Source organism: Aphelocoma coerulescens, unplaced genomic scaffold (genome assembly GCF_041296385.1).
Source record: "Aphelocoma coerulescens isolate FSJ_1873_10779 unplaced genomic scaffold, UR_Acoe_1.0 HiC_scaffold_56, whole genome shotgun sequence".
In the NCBI taxonomy this organism is placed as follows: domain Eukaryota; kingdom Metazoa; phylum Chordata; class Aves; order Passeriformes; family Corvidae; genus Aphelocoma; species Aphelocoma coerulescens.
This window is the reverse complement of record NW_027183905.1, coordinates 2470268-2492015: the sequence shown is the minus strand read 5'-3', so window position 1 is coordinate 2492015 and position 21748 is coordinate 2470268. Positions and strand designations below refer to the sequence as shown.

The 21748-nt window shown below is 59.1% G+C and overlaps 1 protein-coding gene across 1 annotated transcript in view; it reads right to left on the bottom strand.

The window, feature by feature from the left end:
• LOC138101927 (uncharacterized) overlaps positions 1-21748 on the bottom strand; it is a 958962-nt gene that overhangs the window by 335946 nt on the left and 601268 nt on the right. Inside the window, 2 exon segments of the mRNA XM_068999675.1 lie at positions 14102-14108; positions 20512-21145. Of these exon segments, the coding sequence (XP_068855776.1) occupies positions 14102-14108; positions 20512-21145 (641 nt within the window).

Below are 21748 nucleotides of genomic sequence, written 5' to 3'. Positions count from 1 at the left end.
CATCATCTGTCCTGTGCACCTGACCTTATCGGGGTCATTACCATGCTGTCCATCCCTCCCAAAGAGTACCTCTAATACTGCCACCTCTCTTAGCTGTTGGATCCCTTCCTCGAGTGTCTTCCACTGCATTCTATGATTGTACTGCTGCATTCTGTCTTTGTGAATGAACCCTTCTCTCACGCTCATTAAGAGCCGCTCCCAGAGAGAAAGGGGTTCTGGCTCCCTCACAAATACCTGGTCCATGCCTGGGTCCTGGGTCAGCGATCCCAGATACCTTGCCTCACCACTATCCAGCTGCACACCTGTGCCCATAAGGTCCCAAACCTGAAGCAGCCAGGTTGTATAAGGCTCACCCTCCCTTCGCACAATGTCTTTTCACATATTACAGAGACTATCATACGACAGGGACTCACTGATGATTTCTGGCTCTGGCTCTCCTGCTGCTTGTGAGGGCCCTGGTTCCCCATCATCATTAACTGGTTGTACTGATTTGGTCTTCTACTTCCTCCTCTGCACAGGGGCGACTGCTGCTGGCTGTGATTGTCCTTGTGATTCAGCTGGAGCCTGGAGGAGTATTCCGTTAGCATCTGGCATATTTCCTGGCACATCTCCTGCATCCCCTTCACCAGTACCCTCACCCAGTTTGGGTAGTCCATTTCTGAGGTGGGCTGTTGGGCAGTATGAGGCTGTGGGGCTGGGTCAGGCTGTGGGGCTGGATCTCTAGTGTCTGGGGCTGTGTCAGGTTCTGGGGCAGGATCAGGTTCTGAGGTAGGATCTCTAGTCTCTGAGGCCAGTGTCTGGGTAGTTATCCAAGCAAATCTCAACTTACCTCTGAGGGCTAAATAGAGTAGGCCTATCAGCACCAGTTGGTTAGTACCCAGAGGAAATCTAAACCCTTCGAAAATTGGTGGGGTGGGCCCAAAGAACTGGTTGAGGGGTTGGGGAAAAACTTCCCCTGTTGTCATTTCCTCACAGAAGGTACCATTTTTAACACAACCCCAAAAACATGCACTCAGTGTGTGATAGCCCTTTATCCATGTGCCCACATTCCAGAGGAAGTTAAAAGCCCATGAATCCCTCACCTTCTCAACCCTTAGGGCAAACTGGGTAACAGCAATGGTAGCCTTAGTCAGAGGACCCATGTTTAGGTAAGGAGCTGCAAAGGGGAAGAACGACCACCTGCCACCTGAACCAGGGTAAACTAGACCACATAGTGCTACCTAACAAGGTTCCTATATCCAGCACACAAAATTAAGTTACCCAGGAACTGTTATTCCTTTTTCACCCCTTTCTCTTAATGCCCTCAGGCAGCATGTTGGACGCCAAGATCTGTCTCGGTTTGAAAGACAGGTGTCTGTTAAGGAAGGCAGAAGCCTCCCTCGGAATGGCAGATGCAACCCCCTTCCCTCTGAGTTATTATAATTTGGAAATCAAGGGGCTTTCTGGCAAAGATGTGGGAAATAGGAATAACAGTTCTTTACTATTATATATCTATATGTGTATAACCAGTCAAACAAACAACAATAACTATGGCAGTAACAGCAAACAATCACAAACCCAGTCCCAGCCTTCTCGGCTGTCAGGCCCTTTCCCCTCGGGTGCAGTTCCGCTCGCAGCCGGCAGGGGCGCTGGCGGCTCCCGGTGAGCAGGGCAGGTGCGATGGTTCCCCCGCGGCTGCAGGGGGCGCTCCGGAGCGAGCTCGGGGAGCACGCGGCACTGGTGGCCTGGGATCCCGGGGAAGGGATGGAACAAAGATTTCAAAAACCCCCTGGACAGCCGATCCCGGTGTCCGGCTGGAACCTTGGGAACAGCAGGCTGGAATGGCAGGCTGGAACAGCAGGGATGAGCACAAATCCCGGGTGGCAGACAAGATGTATCAAAGTTCCGGAGCTGCGGTGGGAACCCGCGGAGGTCTCAGCAGGCAGGGAGAGCGGGGCTACAGAGCAGTGAAGGCTTGAAGCAATGGCAGGGGCAGGGCGGCCGCAGCCTGGCTCCCAGTGGGGCAGGGAAGGCGGGCTTGGGAATCCCGGGGTCTCTCCGGTAGAAGGAAAGCAGCCGGAGAAGCAGCCTCTCTCTCCGTCCTCCAAAACACCAGGGACTGACTGCCCACACAGCCAGGTGAAAAAAAGAGTAGCAAGATGCACCCCTCCATCTATGGCCAGGTCTGTTGTTTTTCTTAAGCACCCAGTAATTTGTCCCCGTGGCAACATGTATGGGCAAAATTCCTTTAACAGAAAAAAAACCCCAGGAGAACTCCCAAAACCCCAACATTCTGTTACGAGCTTCCTGCAGATTGTTCCATCTCTGCTCTCCATATGGAAAGATACAAAGATCCCTTTTGGTTCACACAGTTAAATGTCTGATGGGTCACACGGTGGTACCTGTACAGATACACGTCTGGAGAGAAAGCCAAACATCCATCGCACTCTCTCAACACCCACAGAGCCTGAACCAAACTCGACAAGGCCACGCAGCTTTACACAGAAATTCATACATCGATAAAACTGTACAACGGGATGCAGGTTTACACAGAAACTGATACACAGGAAAACACAACAATCTGTGCTGTGTGAATACACTGACTTCTGTATAAAAATGGCTCCACACGGCGGGAACCGATCCAGAACTGTGCGATTACCAAAGGACCCATCGACACTTCCATACCCTTGGAACTAAAGACACAGGACTGTAGAGCTCTCCAACTGCGTACATTCCTGTCTGGGGGTGACTTTATGATGTGTAACCCCTATCGCTGCTCTCTGCCCAGAAATCAATCCTGTGCCTTTCTGTGCCTTTAAACTGAGCCCGACGGGGGAGAGAGAAAACACCGAGCGAACTTTTCAAAGCGGTTGTTCAAGGACACAGACACACACTCCTCTGCGTTCTGCTGCGGCAGCGAGAAGAGCGGAGGGAGCGCCCTGCTTGCTTTCCAGCGCGCTTTCGGCTCCTTTTCTCCAGAGGGAGACGGAGAGTTGAAGTTTGTTTTCCTGGGACTTGGGCTTTTTCCCTTCTTCTCTTCTGGACTGTTTCAACATCAGAACACAGCGGGAAAATTTTCCACCGAGGCCCTGGAGGACACCAACCCAGCTCCAAGGAGGAGGAGAGAGAGCACACCTACAGAAGGACTCTGAAATCTTCCCAGGTTTCTCTCCACAGTGAGAGCTTTTAGTATTCAGCATTATTATCCTTTTCCTGTGTGTTTGTTAAATAAATAGGTTCTTTTTCTCTTTCACTTTCCTCAGAGAAAAATATTTTTTTGCCAGACCTGGTGGGAGAGGGCTGGGTGTAACCTGCCTTCTGTCAGAGGATATTTTCCTGCAAATTTGTCCAAAGCAGCACACTAAAATAAGTCAGTATTTATTTTGAGGGAAAATGATTTCTAATGGCATTTTGAGGGTCAACAAATACAAAGATAATAATAAGGATAAATACAAAGAAATAAATACAAAGAAATACAAAGAAAATACAAAGAGGTGAAAGAGGACAGGAGCTCACTGGACTGGTCCTTGGCGGCGCCCGGGCAGACCCTGCATGAATTTGGCTGCCTGAATGCAGCTCTTGCCTGGGCCCCAGGGGTGGCCCCCTCTGGGTGTCTCTCCCAGCACCACAGGGATGCTCCTGCCCCTTCCCTGCTGCCCCAGGGTTCTGCAAGCGCCTTCTGGGGCCACCCAGACACCTCCCTGGGCCTCTGGAGGCCCCATGGCACAATGCAGACAGGGATTGAATCAAAGCTTCCTTGGAAGATGGAGGCAGGAGAATATTGCCCACCATCTTCTTTCCAGCTGCCCTCCACACTCCTGCAAATCCTGCTGGGACACTCAGGCTCTCCATTCCGGGCTCTGCAGCTCCCATGCAAACCCATCCATCACTGTGTCCCCTCTCACATGGATATCAAGGAAATGACACAGCAATATCTAGAAAATGTGAACTTGATTAATTTGACTGCTCTAAAAGTCTACAGCTGGGGGTTGATTGGAAGACTACGGGGTGAGAACGTTATGCCTCCAAAAAGGGTCAAGAGTTTGGAACTGGAACAATCAGGGAAACTTCAGCTTCTGGGGGAAAAGGTGCCCTTCCTCCTCTCTCCCTTTGCTTTATACATCTGAGCTGGAGTCATATGGTTGGAACATCCCCTTGGCTGATTTGGGTCCGCTGGCCTGGCTGTGTCCCCTGCCAGGATCCTGCCCACTCCCATCCCCTCTGATGGGGAAAGGAATGGCAGAGGGACAGCGCTGCTGGGCAGTAGCCAGAACACCGCTCTGTTACCAGCACCCGTCCAGCTACCAATGCAAAGCACAGCCCTGGAAGGCCCGTGAACTTTCCCTCAGGCAGACCCAACACACGGGACTTGAGCTGCCAGCGGCCCAGGTCACCCTCTGCCAGCCCCGCTCCTTGGACCTTGTGTCCCCACAAGCAGACACAAAGTGTTTCTGCTGCTCCCCCTCCTGCACAAATCCACAGAAAGCTGGGATTTTTCCAAGTCTCGTGTCTCCATTGTGCCGTATTCCCAAAGAAGCAGCAGCCCCTCCCAATGAACACGACAGGTTGCACGGATGCTTGTCAGCTCCACTGCCTGCCTGGAAATCTGGAAACTGCTTCTAAATGCTGCTCCCTTCAGCTCTGGGGCACCGACTGACACAGAGCTGGGAAACAAATGCCCTGGCTGCTGGCTGACAAGGTGAGTTCCGCCAGAGTCAGAGCTCTGTGGGAAATCTCTATCCACGCCTCTCCTTTGAATAGATCCACACAGGGGGTGCGCAGGGACGTGTCCTGTATGGAAAGGAAGGAGTGTGCCAGCACCATGGCTGACACTTTCCCTCTCCATGTGCGTTCCACAGCCACGGGTACACAGACGTGATGGAAACCCTCGCACAGCCAGAGCCTTCTGTCCCTGCAGAACGGAGCGCGGCGGGTGGGGGCGGTTGGTGGGCAGCGAGTCCCGGACAGCGGGCGAGATCCGGCTCCACAGCTGCCAGGCCCCGCTAAGGCTTAATGCCGCCTCCTCGGCATCAGGAAAGGCCTTCAGCCTCGTCCCTGCCCAGAGGGGCAGCGCTGGCCTGGCTGCACAGCTCGTTTTCCCCACAGGTTGCAGGAGATGAGATCACAACGCTGGCAAACAGCGACTGCGAGCCACAGCTCTGGGTGCTCACCATGAACCTCAGCTCTGCCAGCGCTGTCTGCCCCAGGCTCCAGGGGATGCAGTGGGAGCCCGGCTGGCCTCTGCCCTGGGGCCATCCTCCAGGGACAGCTGCACACAGGGAGCATTTGGTTGCCACAAAGAGCCAGGCCATGGCTGCAGGGAGCTGCTCCAGGTGTGGCCTGCACTGCTGTGTGCTGCGCTCTGGGGACTGCACTGGGGTGCCAGAGGAGACAGAGAAGCTCCAGCTTAAGCCTAACTGGGCTGGGTGGCTGGGCCAGGAAGAGGGGCGTGGGTCAAGGGCATTCCCAGAGCTCATCCTGCTCTGTGAAGAATGAGGAAAAGGGAGTGGGAACCCAGCAGTAAGCAGAGCTGAGGCCTGGAGAGCAGCTCTGAATGACCCCCAAATCTCACCAGAGCTCTGAGACATTGCTGTTCTTCAGCCAGTGACAACATGAGTCCCTAAACCTGGGGCTCACTCTTCCTCGTGGCCAGGGGCATCAAGGAAGGCTACAGTGCAATGGGGACTGCGGTGAGCTGGGAACTCACTGGGGGAAAGAGGGAGCACTTGTGGAGCAAAAGGCAGGTGGGGGAGAAAACTGTTCAGAGAAAGGCTGAGCTTCAGCTTGAGCAAGCTGAAAAATGGCATTGGGGGTCATCCCAGACTGATTTCATTTCAGAAGTTACTGAACAAGTTTGTTATTGGGGGGGTGTCATATTTTCCCCTGGAGGTGCACGCTCTGCAAACTTGAGCTGCACTGCCGAGCTGCTCAAGGACGTCTCTGCTGCAGGTCACGGCGTTTCTTCTTTGGCTTCTCGTGGCCCCGGGGCTGAGCCGCAGCAGAGCCCTGGCGGAGCCCAGAGCAGCCTCAGCATCCCCAGAGCCCGGCTGCAAGGAGAGAAAGCAGAAAGCGCCCGTCAGCTGAAGGCTCCCGTCCCCCTTGTCCCAGCCGCCCGCGGTGCCCAGGCCGTGCTGGCTGTGCTCAGAGCGCTGCCCAAAGCTGCCCAGCATTGCTGCCTCTGGCAGGAGAGCAGGAGGGCAGGACACGTGCCCAGCCTGCAGCCGGCCGTGGCACAGCCACCTCCTCAGCAGCTGCCCAGAGCAGGATGCCGCTGCGCTCGCTGCCGTCTCCCAAAAGCCCTTATCCCAGCCGTGCCAAGAGGACGGGCACCCACCTCACGCCTCCCGCCGCCAGAAGAAAAGCTGCTCCCAAACGGTGTCCTCAGCCCTTCTCCAAGGGCACATCCCATCCACGCCACAGCTGCTCCCAAGCACTTCGCCATCCGGACCAGACAGCACCTAGAACGCTTCCTTTGGAAAAACAAACCATAAATCAATGAAAAGAGATTACAGACAAAAAGGGAAAACAAGGAAAAAGGTAAAAAATCTTCCCTCTGCTGGGGCCTTGAGGAAGGCCCAAGCCCGCCATGCGAGGGAAAAACCCACCCACGGGCCAGGGCAGCCCACGCTTTCTGCCTTCCCCCTGCACTGCCCCCAAAAGTCATGCTGAGCCCAAAGCCAACAAGGGCAGTGGAGCAGCCCAAGCCCTTCCTTGCCTGCAGAGCGAAGCAGCCCATGCACAGCTTCTGGTGTCCAACCTCTGCTCCCACCATGGGGCTTTGTTTGTGTCGAGCTGGCTGCCCCAGCCCCAGCCCCAGGGCGGGCCACGGTGGGTGCTGGGGGCTGTTGGCAGGGCCAGGAGCAGACTCCCAGTTCAAAACCAGCCCAGCCCATCCCCCCAGCCCTGGCAAAAAGCAGCTTGGCAGCCGACTGAAGAATTGGTTGCATCCGCCCCAGCAAAGGGGGGAACCTTTGCTTCCCGGCCAGGCTGTGCAATGCACAAATCTGGGAGCATCCCCCTGCGTGTGGACTCATCTGCAAATTCGCTGTGGAGCCTGGCTTTGGAGAAGGTGCCACAATTGAAGTCCATCTGATCTTCAGCTTGCCAGGTGGAGGAAGAGCTTGTCATCCTTGATGTCACCCTCCATGTCTCCAGCAGCAGCAGCCGCACCTGGCACAGCTTCTCCAGGGGCTCCTTCTTCCCTGGGGCTGGAGCAGGCTGTCAGTGCTCTGCCCAGGGCCCCGGCTGTCGCTGAAGAAGGACAAGCAAAAGCAGCTGGCGTGGGGGCCACCAGTGCTGGGAAGAGCAGCTCAGCTCCAGCAGCAGGGCTGTGCGTGCCCAGCTGAGGAGCCCTGCGCAGCGATTCAGGCAGGACAAAATCTCTGCCTTTCTTTGCTGCTTCTTGCCAAGGCGCGTGTGCAGCTGGAACTTACCGGCTCCCTGGGTCAAAGCGTGCGTGTGGCTCTCTCCCTTCTCCTATGGCACGCGAATATCCTGCATCCAAGGATCACAGGATAGGTCTTCTAATGAGGGCCTTTCCGAGGACAGCACGGATAAACACCGTCGGATGAGATCCTGGCACTCTGCGGAGTGAAAGCAGAAAGCACCAGTCAGTTGCAGAAGGCTTCTGTCCGCTTTGCCCCACTCTTGCCATGGCCAGGCCGTGCTGCGTGTGCTCAGGGCTGTGCCTAAACTTTGCCATCAATTCTTTCTTTTGGAGGAGAGCAGGAGAGCAGGACATTGCCACCTGCTCAGCAGCTGCCAGTGTGGGATGCTCCTGAGCCCGCTGCTGTCTCCCAGCACTGCTATTCCCCCGTGCTGCTGAGACGAGGATCCACCTGGAGAGAGCCGTCGTGGGAGCGAGAGCCGGCCCCAGGTGCTGTTCCAGCCCCTCCTGAAAGGGTGCTCCCCGCAGACCATCTGGTGCAGCACGATGCCCAGGGACCAGACGGTCGCTGCCTTGCCGTAGTACCAGCCGAACTGGGTCCATTCCGGGGGGCTGTAGGACGGTGTTCCTATGGAATAGAGATGGAGTTCTTCAGGGGGACGCTGCCTGCTCCCAGACCCTCGCCCCAGCTTCCCTGGGCATGCGGGGGCCGCAGCAGCGGCACGCGGCGTGACCCGCTGCCCTCTGGCCAGCACCTGGGACTTGTGTACAAACTGGGGGTTGGAAAAGACGCCGCTGGTGTTGCAAGAGGGCAGCGGAAGCCCTGGCAAGGCCCGAGCATTCCATGCAAAGGAAAAACCCACTTGGTGCTGGGGAAAAACCATGCTTTCATCCTCCCTGCCTGCACTGCCCCAGAAACCATTCTTAAGCCAAGGCAACCACGGGCAGCAGAGCAGTCCGAGCCCTGTCTCGCCTGCACACCAAACGGGCTGGAGCACAGGTTCTGGCCCCCCCTCTCTGCTACCCCCACCCACGGGTGTTTCTGTGGCGCTGGCTGCCCCAGCCCCAGAGCCAGTCCTGGGCAGAGTGGCTGGCGAAGGCTGCCAGCAGGGCTGGAAGATGGCCCCTCAGCCAGCACCGCTCAAAAGCAGCTCAGCTGAAGACTCCAGCTGCCATGACTGGCAGCAAAAGGGAGAATCCCCCCTGCCACAGCTGGCTTGGGCTGTGAGATGTTGGGCCATGAGATGTTGGGCCGTGAGATGTTGGGCTGTGAGATGCCGCTACCAGGAGCCTCCCCCTGCGTGAGCTCACCTGCAAAGCTGGTGTAGGCTGCGGCTTGCAGGTAGGTGCCACAGCCAAAGTCGATGAGTTTGGCCTGCCCGGTGGCCAGGTCAACCAGGATGTTCTCCGGTTTGATGTCCCGGTGCAGGACCCCGCAGCTGGTGCAGTGCCGCACGGCCTCCAGCACCTGGCGGAACAGGTGCCGCGCCACCTCCTCGCACAGGAAGCCCCGTGCCCGAATGAAGCGAAGGAGGTCCTGACACCGCTCCGGGCGCTCCAGCACCATCAGCACGTTGTTGGGGAGCTCCAGCCACTCGTGGAGCTGGACGATGCCAGGGAAGCCAGCGGACACCTTGTCCAGCAGCACGATCTCCAGTGGTGCTCGGGTGCCGTCGGGCTGCGGGAGGAGCACGATGCCGTCAGCGGGGCTGATGCCGTGCCGGGGCTCGGGAAGCCCTCAGCCAGCCGGGGACGCTCTGCGCGCTCCGCTGGCCCCACGGCCGCTCTCCCTCGAGGCGTTCTGGCGGCTTCCACCCTGCCGGGCCTCGGCTCATCCCCGCCCGTCGCGCCCCGGCTTCTCCCGCTGCCCCTCGCTCACTCACCAGCTCGCCCCAATGGCCGATGCGGTTCCGCGGCACCCGTTTGATGGCCACCTGCAAGGCAAGGGGAGCAGCGGGCTGAGCTCGCCGCCCGCCGTGCCCAGCCCCATGCTCCTTCTCCTCCTCCTTTGCCCCCCGCCTCCTGCGCCCGCCGCCGGCCCCGCCACTCACCGGGGCGCCGTCCGAGAGCCGCGTGGCCGCGAAGACGCTGCCGAAGCCGCCGCGCCCCAGCAGCGAACCCAGCCGGTAGCGCTCCTTCAGGCCCTGCTGCGCCTTCCGTGCCCGCGAGACGCGGCCGTCAGCGCTCGGCCCGGGGCCAGGAACGGCCCCCGAGCGCCGCTCAACCGCCCCGGGCCGGCCATCCCCACATGGGGGCTCTTTTGGAGGGGCCACCGGCGGCTCGGGGCCGGCGGCCGCGCTCAAGAGCGGCGGAGCTCGGAGCGGGGAAGACGCTGCGGAGGCGGCGGGAGCGGCCGCGCCGCCTGTGTCCCCGGCGGGCCCCGGGAGGAGCCGAGGCCGGGACCGGGGCCGGGGCCGGGGTCGGGCCAGCCGGAGCCAGGGGCTGGCGATGGTGCCCAGGAGCCAGGCACTGATGCCCGCCCAGCAGCGCCACAGCCAGGACGGCGAGAGCCGGGCGGAGGCGGGACCGCGGCGGGACGCCCGGGGGCGGGGAGGGGGCAGCCCCGCCCGGGGCCGGGGGCGGGCCGGGGGCATGGCCCGGCCGGGCCTGGGGAGAGGGAGGCCGCGGGAGGGGGGGTTGGGGAACCAAAGGGAGAGCGGGAGAGGGTGCGAGACACTGGGAGAGGGAGAGGAGGAGCAGGAGAAGGGACGCAGAGGGTTCGTAGACTCGCTGCTTTTGCGCTGCTGCCGCTGCTGCCGCTGCTGCCGCTGCTGCCGCTGAAGCGCTGGGAGCGTTTGTCCGCGTGTCCGTGTGTCCGGTGCCCGTGTGTCCGTTCCCCCCCGCGCGCCCCACGGCCGAGCCCCGCGCGCCCCGGGGCAGCACGGGCCGCTCCGCTCCGGGGCCGAGGCGGAGTCCCGGAGCATCTCTTGCTCCCGCAGCCACACCAAACCCGCTCGGCCATTGGCAGCAGTTTTGCACACGTTTCCCTTTGAAGGGCTCCTCTCTACCCCCATTTCCAAGGAGTCTCCCTGGGGTTTTGGCACCTGCTGCGACAGGGCAGCGATTGGGCTTCAAACTTCAAGAAAGACATGGAGGGGTTGGAGCACGTCCAGAGATGGGATTGGAGCTGGGGAAGGCTCTGGAGGACTTCTGAGGGGCAGCTGAGGGATCTGAGGGCGCTGAGCCTGGAGGAAAGGAGGCTCAGGGGGGACCTGGCTCTCTCCAAGTCCCTGACAGGAGGGGGCAGCCAGCAGGGGTGGGGCTCTGCTGCCAAGGGAAAGCACGAGAGGAAATGGCCTCGGGGGAACTCTTGGGGTGGATGGTGGGGAAATTCTCATCCTCCGTGTCTCGACAAAGGGGGAGGGGGGCAGGGGTGGGGCACGACCTGGGGACACGGGGGTGGTGACGCTGGGCTGGGGACACGGGAAAGGGCACGGGAAGCCAAAGCCCCGCTGAGCGCTGGCGCTGGGCTGGCACGGGGTGAGCCGGCAGCAGGGCCCCGCAGCCCTGAGGGACTCGCCCTGACGGCCGGGGAGTATTGATCCTGGTCTCTAAAACATGAGACTCAATAAAATATCATTAAAAGATGCCTCCTTCTCCTTCTCCTTCTCCTTCTCCTTCTCCTTCTCCTTCTCCTTCTCCTTCTCCTTCTCCTTCTCCTTCTCCTTCTCCTTCTCCTTCTCCTTCTCCTTCTCCTTCTCCTTCTCCTTCTCCTTCTCCTTCTTCTCCTCCTCTCCCATCCCTTCTCCTGCTCCCCCTGGTCCCAGCGCCCACCCTTGGCCCCCCGTTTTCCCAGCGCGGCCGCATCCCGCGGGAGGAGCCGGGACGGAGCCGGGACAGGTCGGGCTGGGGCAGCGCTGGGCTCTGGGCCCGGCCTGGGCGCCCCCCACGCGCCCCCTCCTCAAATTCCCCTGGCGGGGGGCGCTGGGGGCGAGGGGGGGGCGCAGGTGGGGTCCGGGTGGGGAGCGCTGAGCGCTGCGGGTCTGCCTGGCAACTGGTGAGTCACCAGCGCCGCGCGCTCTGATTGGCTGAAGGTTGTTCAACGCCTGCTCTGATTATCTGATACTCGCGGGGAATTTTGGTTGGTCCTTGGGGGCTGTGGGGCGGCTTAGGGGGGGTCTCTGCGCCTTTGGGGTTCGCTGGTGCCGATTTGGGGTTCAGGTGCCTCCCAAGGGCCCCCCGGGGGGGGTGACACAGGGGTGACACACGGGGGTCCCCATTCCTGATCCATCCTGCGGCCAGTTCTACTCCCCCCACACTTGGTCCCCCCACGGGATCCCCGAAGTCCCTCCCCACTGTTCCCCAATAAACGGGACCGGCCCGAACTGGGAAGCCTTCCTGGGAACACTGGGAGCAGCCGGGCAGGGGCAGAGTGACAGCGGGGCGGAGGGGGACACACGACCCCCCAAAATCATCGCGGAGATGGGGCGAGGGGTCCCGGCTGGGCCCGAGGCCACGGGGAGGGGCTGCAGCCGCCGGCGGCTCAGGAGCTCTGTGGGCAGAGCAAAGGGGGTGACACCGGGCTGGGGGGCCCGGGGGAGCACAGAGCTCCGGGGGAGGGGGGACACGACCCCCGGGCCCCTCCCATCACCGGCTTGTGCAGGTAGAAGCCGAGCCCCAGCGCCAGGAAAACGAAGCCCAACACGAAGCCCCCGATCCCCGTCAGCATCTTGGGGGGCGGGGGGCAGCTTTGGGGGGTGGAGGGCAGAAGGATCCGGGAAACGGCAGCGGCTGCTGGGAAGGGACCGGAATGGACTGGGACAGAATGGGATGGACTAGGACAGAATGGGATGGACTAGGACGGAATGGGATGGACTAGGACGGAATGGGACAGGAGGATACACTGGGACCAGGATCAGGACTGGGCAGGGCCACATTTGGAGCACCAGGGATTATACTGGGATATATTGGGACCACACTGAGGGCTACTGGGAACATGCTGAGGCCCAATGGGTGCTGCTAGGATATACTGGGAGTGATTTGCATCATACTGGGAATGACTGGGATTGTACTGGGAGTGACTGGAACCACAGTGGTGGTGAAAGGGTGCAATTGGAAAGATGCAGGGGGCAACTGGGATCACCCTGGGAGCAGCTGGCCCATACTGGGGTCATACTGGGATCATACTGGGAGTGACAGGGTCATGTTGCAGTGACTGGCCTAGTGCTGGGAGCATCTGGGAGTGACTGGGATCATACTGGGGGTGACAGGAATCAAACCAGACTCATACTGGGAAGTTACCTGGAATCATACTGGGGGTGACTGGACACATACTGGGATCATGTTTAGAGCAACTGGGACCATGATGGGGACAAAAGGCATCATAGAGGGACTGACTAGGAGTGACTGGGTTCATACTGGAAGTGACCAGGGCCCTACCTTATTCTACTGGGAGGGACTGAGAGTGAAAGGAACCCTACAGGGCATGACTGGGAACAACTGGCACCATGTTGGGGGCAACTGGGATCTTATTGGGAACGACTGGGAACATAAAAGCTTGAGTGGAGTTTTTATCCCGTGGCATTTCCAGGGAGCAGCAGCAGCTCCGCGCCCCCAGCCCGGGGGGTGGGAGCAGGGGAACCGCTGGCAGCACCTTCGGGGCACAGCCGAGGGCTGGGGGGCTCCTCCCCCACTTCATTTTCTCTGCCCAGTTCAAATCATCCCCTCCCATTCAAATCCCCTCCATTCACATTTTCTCCCCACCATTAAAGTTTCTCTTTAAAGTTTAAACTTTTCTCCCCAATTAAGCCCTGAAGCCCCTCCCCACCCCCGGCTCCTCCCGGCAGGACCCGGCCGGGACCTTCTGGAAACAGCAGCGGGAAGAGTTCCAAAATTCCTCATTACTTCCATCGATTTCCTTGGTTTCTGGGGCATTTTCCTGCGGCTGCTCCGGGCCATGGCTGAGGGGTCCCCTCGGGCTCCAGCCCTTTTCCAGCCCCTTTTGCCAGCTCTTCTCCTCAGCTGATCCAAAGCTGCAGATTTTGGAGGGTGGGAAGAGTCGCTCTGCTCGGGGGTCCCCGCGGTGCCCCAGGGAGGCCCCGAGGCCGCAGCGCGGTTCCCTCGGGCCCCTTGGAGCGTTTGGAATCTCCAACTCTCAGCAATCGCTGTGTTGGGGTTCAATCCCCCCTGCAGGGTTTTCCCCCAGACCGACTTTCTTTCCAGAGGGTTTTGTGGTTTCGCTTCGAGCCGGGGCCTGAGGGCACCGGAGCAGCCGCGGGTGCCGGGGCAGGAAGGGCTGAGGGACAGCAGCGCCCCACAAACCTCCGGGACGGGGACAAGGGCTGGAGGGGGCAAAGAGAGAATAAACACGAGATTTCAGAAAAAGAAAAAAATCCAGTAAAATATAGATGGTATGTAAAATATAATAAAAAGAACTCTGAAAAAAGAAAGTAACAGCAGAGCTTCTTCTCCTGGGACTTTGGGTTTCTTGTCCAAGCTCCGAGCTGGGTGTGAGCCAGAAACCAGTGGCTGGGAGAGACGTTGCTGCTGAAGCGCTTCCTATGGCCAGAACTAAAGTGTCGAGTATCAAGGAACAGTTTGAGAGGTTACAGAAGCGCCAGCGCTCCCGTTGGATTCCCTCGTTTGAAGCTGAAAGCGGAGCTCCGTCTGTGACTCTGCTTTGTAAGGATTGAATGTAAAACTCCAGAGCAATCCCCGTTTCCCTCCCTCCTCTGGCCAGCGGCGCACGGAGAAGGGATGGGAGTTTCGGTGAGTCCGTGCTTCCCCCTGAGGGACAGGAATCCTTGCCGTGTCCAGCGGGGGTCCCTCCGCAGCCGTGCGGTCACTCCCCGGCCCGGCCCTGAGGCGCGGGGCAGTCGCGGGGCAGCCGCGCTCCGGCCCCGTCAGCGGCAGCGCCGCTTCGTGCCGGGCAGGAGCGGCAGAAGGAGCCGGGCGGCGGCGGGGGCTGAATCCCGGCAGGAGGAGGAAGAGGAAGGGGAAGAGGAAGGGGAAGAGGAAGGGGAAGAGGAAGAGGAAGAGGAAGAGGAAGAGGAAGAGGAAGAGGAAGAGGAAGAGGAAGGGGAAGGGGAAGGGGAAGGGGAAGGGGAAGGGGAAGAGGAAGAGGAAGAGGAAGAGGAAGAGGAAGAGGAAGAGGAAGAGGAAGAGGAAGAGGAAGAGGAAGAGGAAGAGGAAGAGGAAGAGGAAGAGGAAGAGGAAGAGGAAGAGGAAGAAGGGGCCGGGTCGGCCTGCGGTGTCCGATGGCCGGGGAGCAGCGGGGAGGCCTCGGGGAGCGGCGGCGGGCGGGGCTCTGTTGGAGCCGCCCCGAGGGGTTTGTGCCGCGCCGGGTCCCTGAAGGAGTCGCTCAGCGGGACGGGCGAGCTGGGAACGAAAGGAAATACAGAGAAGAGAATAAAATACAACCAAAGAGCCGCACCGAGAGGCGTCTCCCCCTCCCGCGTCTGAAGGAGCTGCACCGAGGGACGGGCGGAGGGTGAGTAGAATAAAATCCAGAGAATGGCGTTAAATAGACTAAAAAACTGCACCGGGATGTCCGCGGCGCCCGGTGTCACTCAAGAGCCGCACGGCGGGACGGGCGCTGTCGGGTGTGGCCAGAAGGGCAGCGCCGAGGAGGGTGAGGGGTGAGAACAGAAAAAACAATAGAGAGAATAGAATAAAATGCAAGAAAAGAGCCTCACCAGGGTATTCCCGCATCCCCGCGTCCCTGAAGGAGGCGCAGCGAGGGACGGGCGGGGCGCGGCCCGGATCGAGCCCCTCCAGCTGCGCCTCGAGCGGCGACCCCGCGGGACCGCGCCGGGGCCGGGCGGCGGCGGCAGCCGGAGCCGGGAAAGCGGCTTGGAGCGGCGGAGACGAGCGGGGGGTTCCCCTCAGCTCCGCTCAGCCCTCGGGCACCGGGGGGTTCCGGGGGTTGTTCCCGACCAGCTCCGCTCAGCCCTCGGGCACCGGGGGGTTCCGGGGGTTGTTCCCGACCAGCTCCGCTCAGCCCTCGGGCACCGGGGGGTTCCGGGGGTTGTTCCCGACCAGCTCCGCTCAGCCCTCGGGCACCGGGGGGTTCCGGGGGTTGTTCCCGACCAGCTCCGCTCAGCCCTCGGGCACCGGGGGGTTCCGGGGGTTGTTCCCCATCAGCTCCGCTCAGCTCTCGGGCACCGGGGGGTTCCGGGGGTTGTTCCCGACCAGCTCCGCTCAGCCCTCGGGCACCGCGCTGGGGTCGCCGCGCACTTTTCACCTCCGGCCGCCCCCACGGGCCGGGCCCCGCGGCTCCCGCTGCCGCCGCCTCGGCCCCGCCGAGCCCAGAAACCACGAAAGATCGCTGCCATGCACTAAAAAAGCTTTTCGTGCGCAGTGATGGGTGCGGGGGGAGTTCTTATGAACTCCCCTTCCCTCAGACCCTCCCGGGCACTGCCAGGCATTAGCGCAGCTCCCGGGGCCGTGTCCCTGCCACACTTGGGTATTAAATCCGACAGATCTGAGGAGCGGGCACAGCCCTAGAAACCAGGGCTTTGCCCTCGGGAGCTTGGAGCGGCACGAGGGGGATAAAGGGCCCCCTGCGCGCCCCGATGCCTCCTGAAGCAGCTCTGGCCCCCTAAGAACGAGGCTGTATTTGGGAGAGGGAGGGTGGCTGGGATGGGATCTTGAATGAGACAGACACATGTTGGGATGAAGAGGTTTGAAGGGGTCCCGTCACTGAGGAGGTTTTGGGGCACCCTCCTGCAGGAACTCAAGATTTTCAATCATGGCACCATCCATACGCCTTTCCCAACCCGCTTGCCATAGCAGTCTCTGTGTGGGTTTCAAAAAGATTTCTGCCAGCTTTCTACAGTCAAACGGAGTCATTAAACCACTCGTAAAAATATGGTGCAACAAAGTTTGCACGTACGGGTTGGTTAATCCATACTGCATCCCAGCTTTTTCTCCTTTTCGGATGAGCTTCCAATTGAGCCCTGCCCACTGGCGTTGGTTCGGATTACCGGGGGCAGCAATTCCCGGGAACGCTTGTGGAATAAATTCACCCTCAATCAGAGCCTCCCGTATGATTCCCTGCCACCGCCGAGCAGGATTGTCGGAAGCAGGGCAGCTTGGGGAGCCGTGGGCAGGACTTTCTTTTTTCCGCTCCGCCCTTTGAGCCGGGGGATCAGTCGTTCTTCGCATTCCCCGGCTCCGCTCCAGCTTTTGCCCCGGTTGGAATTTCCCCGCATCCCCTTCTCGCTCCCGCGGTTTCCCCCCTTCTCTGTTCGCCAAACTGTTTCCTCGGCAGGAGTCACAGGGCGGACGGACCCCCACCGGGGCCACCCCCCCGGGGAGCCGGGCCCGCGATCCCCGCGGCCAACGCGGACCGAAGACTCGGCACCGCGACACACATTCAGCAGCTGATTCAGGATTCTCTCTCCCCTCCGCCACCAGCAGCGGTTTCTGCTTTTCTCTTTCTTTCTCCTGCCGCTTGTGTTCTCAAAGCGGCTCAATCGCTCTGCCTTTGAACACCCGCCGTTCGCATTGGAATCCCCGCTCTGGCTAAGCCGCGGTGAGGCAGACGGCGATGGGGGCAGCGGGGGACACACACGCCCCCCCAGAGCTAAAGTTAACTCTTCGGGAGACACCACGGGACACCTCCTAGGCAGTTCTGGTGCTTGCGGAGAGGGGAGCTCATCCACTTCCATTTTCTCTGGTTCTGGCGCAGGCTGCGGAGCCTGTAACTCCGTCTCCGCGGGTGCAGAAGGCAGGGACGGTATAACTGGGTCTACTCCCCCAAAGAATTCTCGGGCGTACGTCGGAAAGGCAGCCGCAGGACGGCCTGGCTCTAGATGGGCTGCTGCCCCTACCGCAGCTGTTTTTTCTGCCTCTATTTGCCTCAGCGCCGTTATTATTAACTTCCATAGCGTACTAAGCCCCTTAGTCTCTTTTAATCCATTGCTTACGGCGTCCCAGAGAGTGATTCCCAGCCTTTCCCACTCAAGAGTGCTGAGAACACTCCCGTTGGTGGCAAAAAATCCTCTCTCCCAACCCCATCTTAACAGTCTTTTCAAGACCTCCAGGTCATGCTTCTCTCAAGGAGAATATGCTGGAGGACCCTGAACGTGGCCTGCTCCTCTTTCGACAGACCCTTCCCCATCCTCCAGCCCCTGGCCTCTCACCTCTTCGGGTGCACCCGCTGCAGCGTACGTTTTCCGGACTTCTTTCCCCAGGAGCTTTCTTCGGCTCCCCCAACTCCAATGGAGCCGTTCTCCGACTCCCCCTCCATGGTCCAGCCGTGGCAGGCTCTGACCGGGGCCTCCCGCCTTTTCACTCCACAGACCCCCTTCAGAATCCAAAGGGTCCGGTCTGCTTCATTATCGCAGCGTTTATCACGTCGCGAGGTCACCAGCATGCGGGAGCTCAGGACTTCTGAACAACGAAGCAATATGATTCCGCAGAAGACATTTTATTGTTTCCATTGCACTCTACTTATGCATTTTGCAGCGGCTGTGCATGCGATCACGCACTTCTTGATTGGTCCCTCGATTTCGTCCACGCGTTCTGCACGCACTTTTCAGAAAACAGGATTGGTTCTAGTCCAGTGTGGCACAGTCCTTCTCCATCTATTTCTCGCTGCCTTGGTATTCTGCTTCTCAGCTTCTTCTTTCCCGTGAGAGTCCCTTCATTTCCCCATCACTTGATCTCTTCAGCTGTTCTCTGGGGCTCTCGGTGGGGGCAGAACCTCACGGGGGTGGTCCCCAAACCCCTGTCCCTCCCTGGGGGTCTCATGGGGGGTTCCTCCCCACCCATCCCTTCGCATGGGCCATGCCTGGCTCAGCTGCGCTGCCGGGAGGGGCAGGGCCATGTCTTAGAAGGGGCCATAAACCATCCGAGCCCCCAAAGTGCCCCGGGATCCACAGTGTGACATCGGACGCTGCAAAACTCCCCCGGGGGAGGTACCTGGGTGTTCACCCAAACCTGAACCTGTATTAACCCACCGAACTTGGAGTTTCCGGGGCTTCCCCAGCCCCCACGGGATCCAGCCTGGGACCATCACTTACACCAAGGACAGCGACATTGGAACAACCAAAACCAAAAGTTTTGTTGCTGATCCAGGGCTGCTGACTGTGTATCCTTCTACTCTCATACTTTCTTTGCCCTTACACGTTTCCTAAGTGTTACTTTTATGCTTTTAATATTACTGGGGATGGTAACCAAAAGGGCTCCAAACCCCCTTCACACAGCAACCAAACTGCTCTGAAATAAACCCTACAGAGATATATTTATGAACACAGATCTTTCACTGTTGTTTCACTCTCATCTGCCCCAGGGGAGCCATGAACCAGACCCTGGGTTACCCTCGCCTTCAGGGGCAGGGTGGAACAGGAGCCGGACACAGGGGAAGCTTCTGGAAGCTGCTCAAGGAAGCCACCCCTGGAGGCCCCCTATTTCCAAAGCCTGGCCATGCAAACCCAGGACACTGGATCCAAACATGGATCACTCAGACGGGGGCACCAGGGCTCTGCCTGTCGTGGTTTGACGCAGCTGAGCGTCAAGCACACAAAATCTGCTATTTTTCATAAGGGGAAATAAGAAAATATTGAGGAAAACTAGAGAGCTGTGAAGCAGCACAGGTTCAAACTTAAACAGTTGCTGTACAAAGAAAAAGTTTATTACCAACAGAATTAAAAGCAAAAAGAATTAACAAGAAATTAAAGCAAACCTCCCCTCTCTTCCAGCACTTCCCTCCTTTTACCCAACTCGCACAAAGGAAGAAGAACATGGGATTTTAGTCAGTGTTGCAGTTCTTGAAAAGTCTCTTTGTTATGCTTAAGGAAAAAAGGGTTTTCTTCTGCATCACGTGGTTCCCAAAGTGCCACCAACAGCAGACCCGCCCGGGAAGAAACAATCTGCTGTGGTGTAAAACATCTCTGCCCTGAAAAATCTCAGAGTTCCTTCACACTGCCAGACATGGGCCATCACATGGGGTTATTAGACTTTGTAAGGATGAATTACTTTGGCCTGAACACAAAGGGTTGTTTGTTTTTTTTTTTTTGTGACAGGAGGTCTCTAAAAGCCTCTCAATACTTCTATATAGCCTGGCACAGGCACTTTTCATAAATTTCATGGGCCATAGGTTAACTTTCCATCCCTCCATGTACTCCAAATGGATCAAAGAGACAAACAGTTTGTGATATTACAGTTTCTTACCACGGCCTGCAGGAAGTTTTTTAAGCTGCGCACGAGAATCGCGGCCCCGCCCTCTTTTCTCCCGTCGCCATTTCCAGCTCCGTCCCACAGGACTCACTTTCTCTTCTCTCTGGCTCCGAAGCCGCCACGTTGAAGAGTGTTCTTGTTCGGGCTCTACGGTGGAGAAAGCCTGGCTCCCTTTGTGCTGCTGGCTGCGTGGTGTCCTCTTCAGTTCAGCGCGGAGTGTGCTGGCTGCAGACAGGAGGCTCCGCCGGCTCCCGCTGGCTCTGCCGGCCCCGCGTGGAGAGGAGAGGGACCCGCCGGTGCCAGGGAGCCGCGCCGGATGGGTTTAGCTGTGTGGCACTCCATGGCTGGCTTTAGCTGCCTGCGGCTCTGGGACAGTTCCCCCCCAGCAGTGACACAGGGTCTGTGCTGCGGCGTTGGGAAAGGAGGGGGTGCAGGGGCCCTGACCCGGCAGGGCCCGGAGGCTCCAAGGCCCCCCCACCTTCCGGCAGGAGAGCTGGAACGAAAGGAATTGCCCCGTTTCCATGTGGTTTAAATGAGCAAACGGAGGACCCCACAAGCCCCTCAAAACCCGCGGGACTAAGCTGGCCTTTACTGGATGCCAGGAAACACTAAAAACTCTCTGTCCCTGCCCTCTGCTACTGCACAGGGACAGGAAATACAAGGAAAGGTCCAGGAGCTGAGAGAAGGACCGGGAGAGATCCCGCCCCGAGCACCAGCACGGGCACAACAGAGCCAGCCTGGGCACAGGAAGGGAATTTATTACCAACCAAATCACAGGAGCACAAGGAGAAGGCAAAGAAATCTCTCCAACACCTTCCCCCCACCCAGCGCGGATCACCCGGAACGGGGGTCACCAGGGCTCTGCCCCACGGGGGTCACTGGGGATCATCCAACGCCGATCCTCCCACAGGGGATGGAGCTGGAGCAGCGCACGAAGCTCTTCCCGCACTCGGGGCACTCGCAGGGCTTCCCTTAGCGGTGCCTCCGTTGGTGATGGGTCAAGTTTGAGCTCCTGGAGAAGCTCTTCCCACACTGGGGACACTCGTAGGGCCTCTCCCCGGTGTGGATACGGTGGTGCTTTATAAGGTTGGTGTTGCATTTGAAGCCCTTCCCACAGTCGGGGCAGCGGAAGGGCCTCTCATCCGTGTGAATGCGCTGATGTTGGAGGAGGTGGGAGCTCCTCTGAAACCTCTTCCCACACTCAGAACACTCGTAGGGCCTCTCCCCAGTGTGGGTGCGCTGGTGTGCCCTCAGGGTGGAGCTCCATCCGAAGCTCTTCCCACACTGCAAGCACTCATAGGGCCGTTCCCCGGTGTGGACCACCTGGTGCTGGAGCAGCTCGGAGCTGCTGGAGAAGCCCTTCCCACATTCCCCATACTCATAGGGCCTCTCCCCAGTGTGGATCCTCTGGTGCTGGATAAGTTTGGAGTTCCATCTGAAGCCCATCCCACATTCTGGGCACTTGTGGGGCTTCTCCCTGCCCTGAGGCTTCTCCACCAGCTCTGAGCTCCCCCTGGATCTCCAACTGCCTTCCCGGCACAGGGAGGCTCTTTCCTCCTTGGATCTCTCTGGGCTGCGTTTGCAGCCCCTCCTCGTGCAGCATCTCCGGGGCTTTTCCTCCTCCTCCATCCAGCGACGCCTTGGGACTGACAAATCCTGGATTGGGGAAAAAACAAGGGGTGAGTGCCTTGGGTTGGGGGCTTCTCCTGCCCAGGTCCATCACCAGGCATCTTGTGTCCATAAAAACCTCCAAAACACCAAGATTCAGCCCAAAATGCCCCCAAACATCAAGACAAACATCAAGACACCGACCCAAAACTCCCAAAACATCAAGATTCAGACAAAACACCCTCCAGAATATAAACACATTCAGCCCCCACAAAAAAACCAAAGCACCAACATGGAGCCCAAGAAACCTCAGAAACACCAAGATTCACCCACGGGAAAATCGTGGATCCCCCTCCCTGATCACCTGCTGGATGGGGGGGGCAACGCTCCTGGGGCTGGGGGGAGGCTGCAGATACAGCGAGTGCTGGAACCTTGCGGTGCCTCCTCTTCCTGATCCTCCTCCTCCTCCTGTGTCCCTACTCTTCCTCACACTCCTCTTCCTCACACTACTCCTTCTCCTGCAGAATCCCACCTGCTGCTCCCACGGCCATCGTTTCACCATTCTGGTCTCCAGCCCTGCTCCTCCAGCCTTTCTCCTGCTCCCCCCAGGCCCAGCACCCAGCCCTGGCTCGCTCTGCCCCCCAGAGCTCT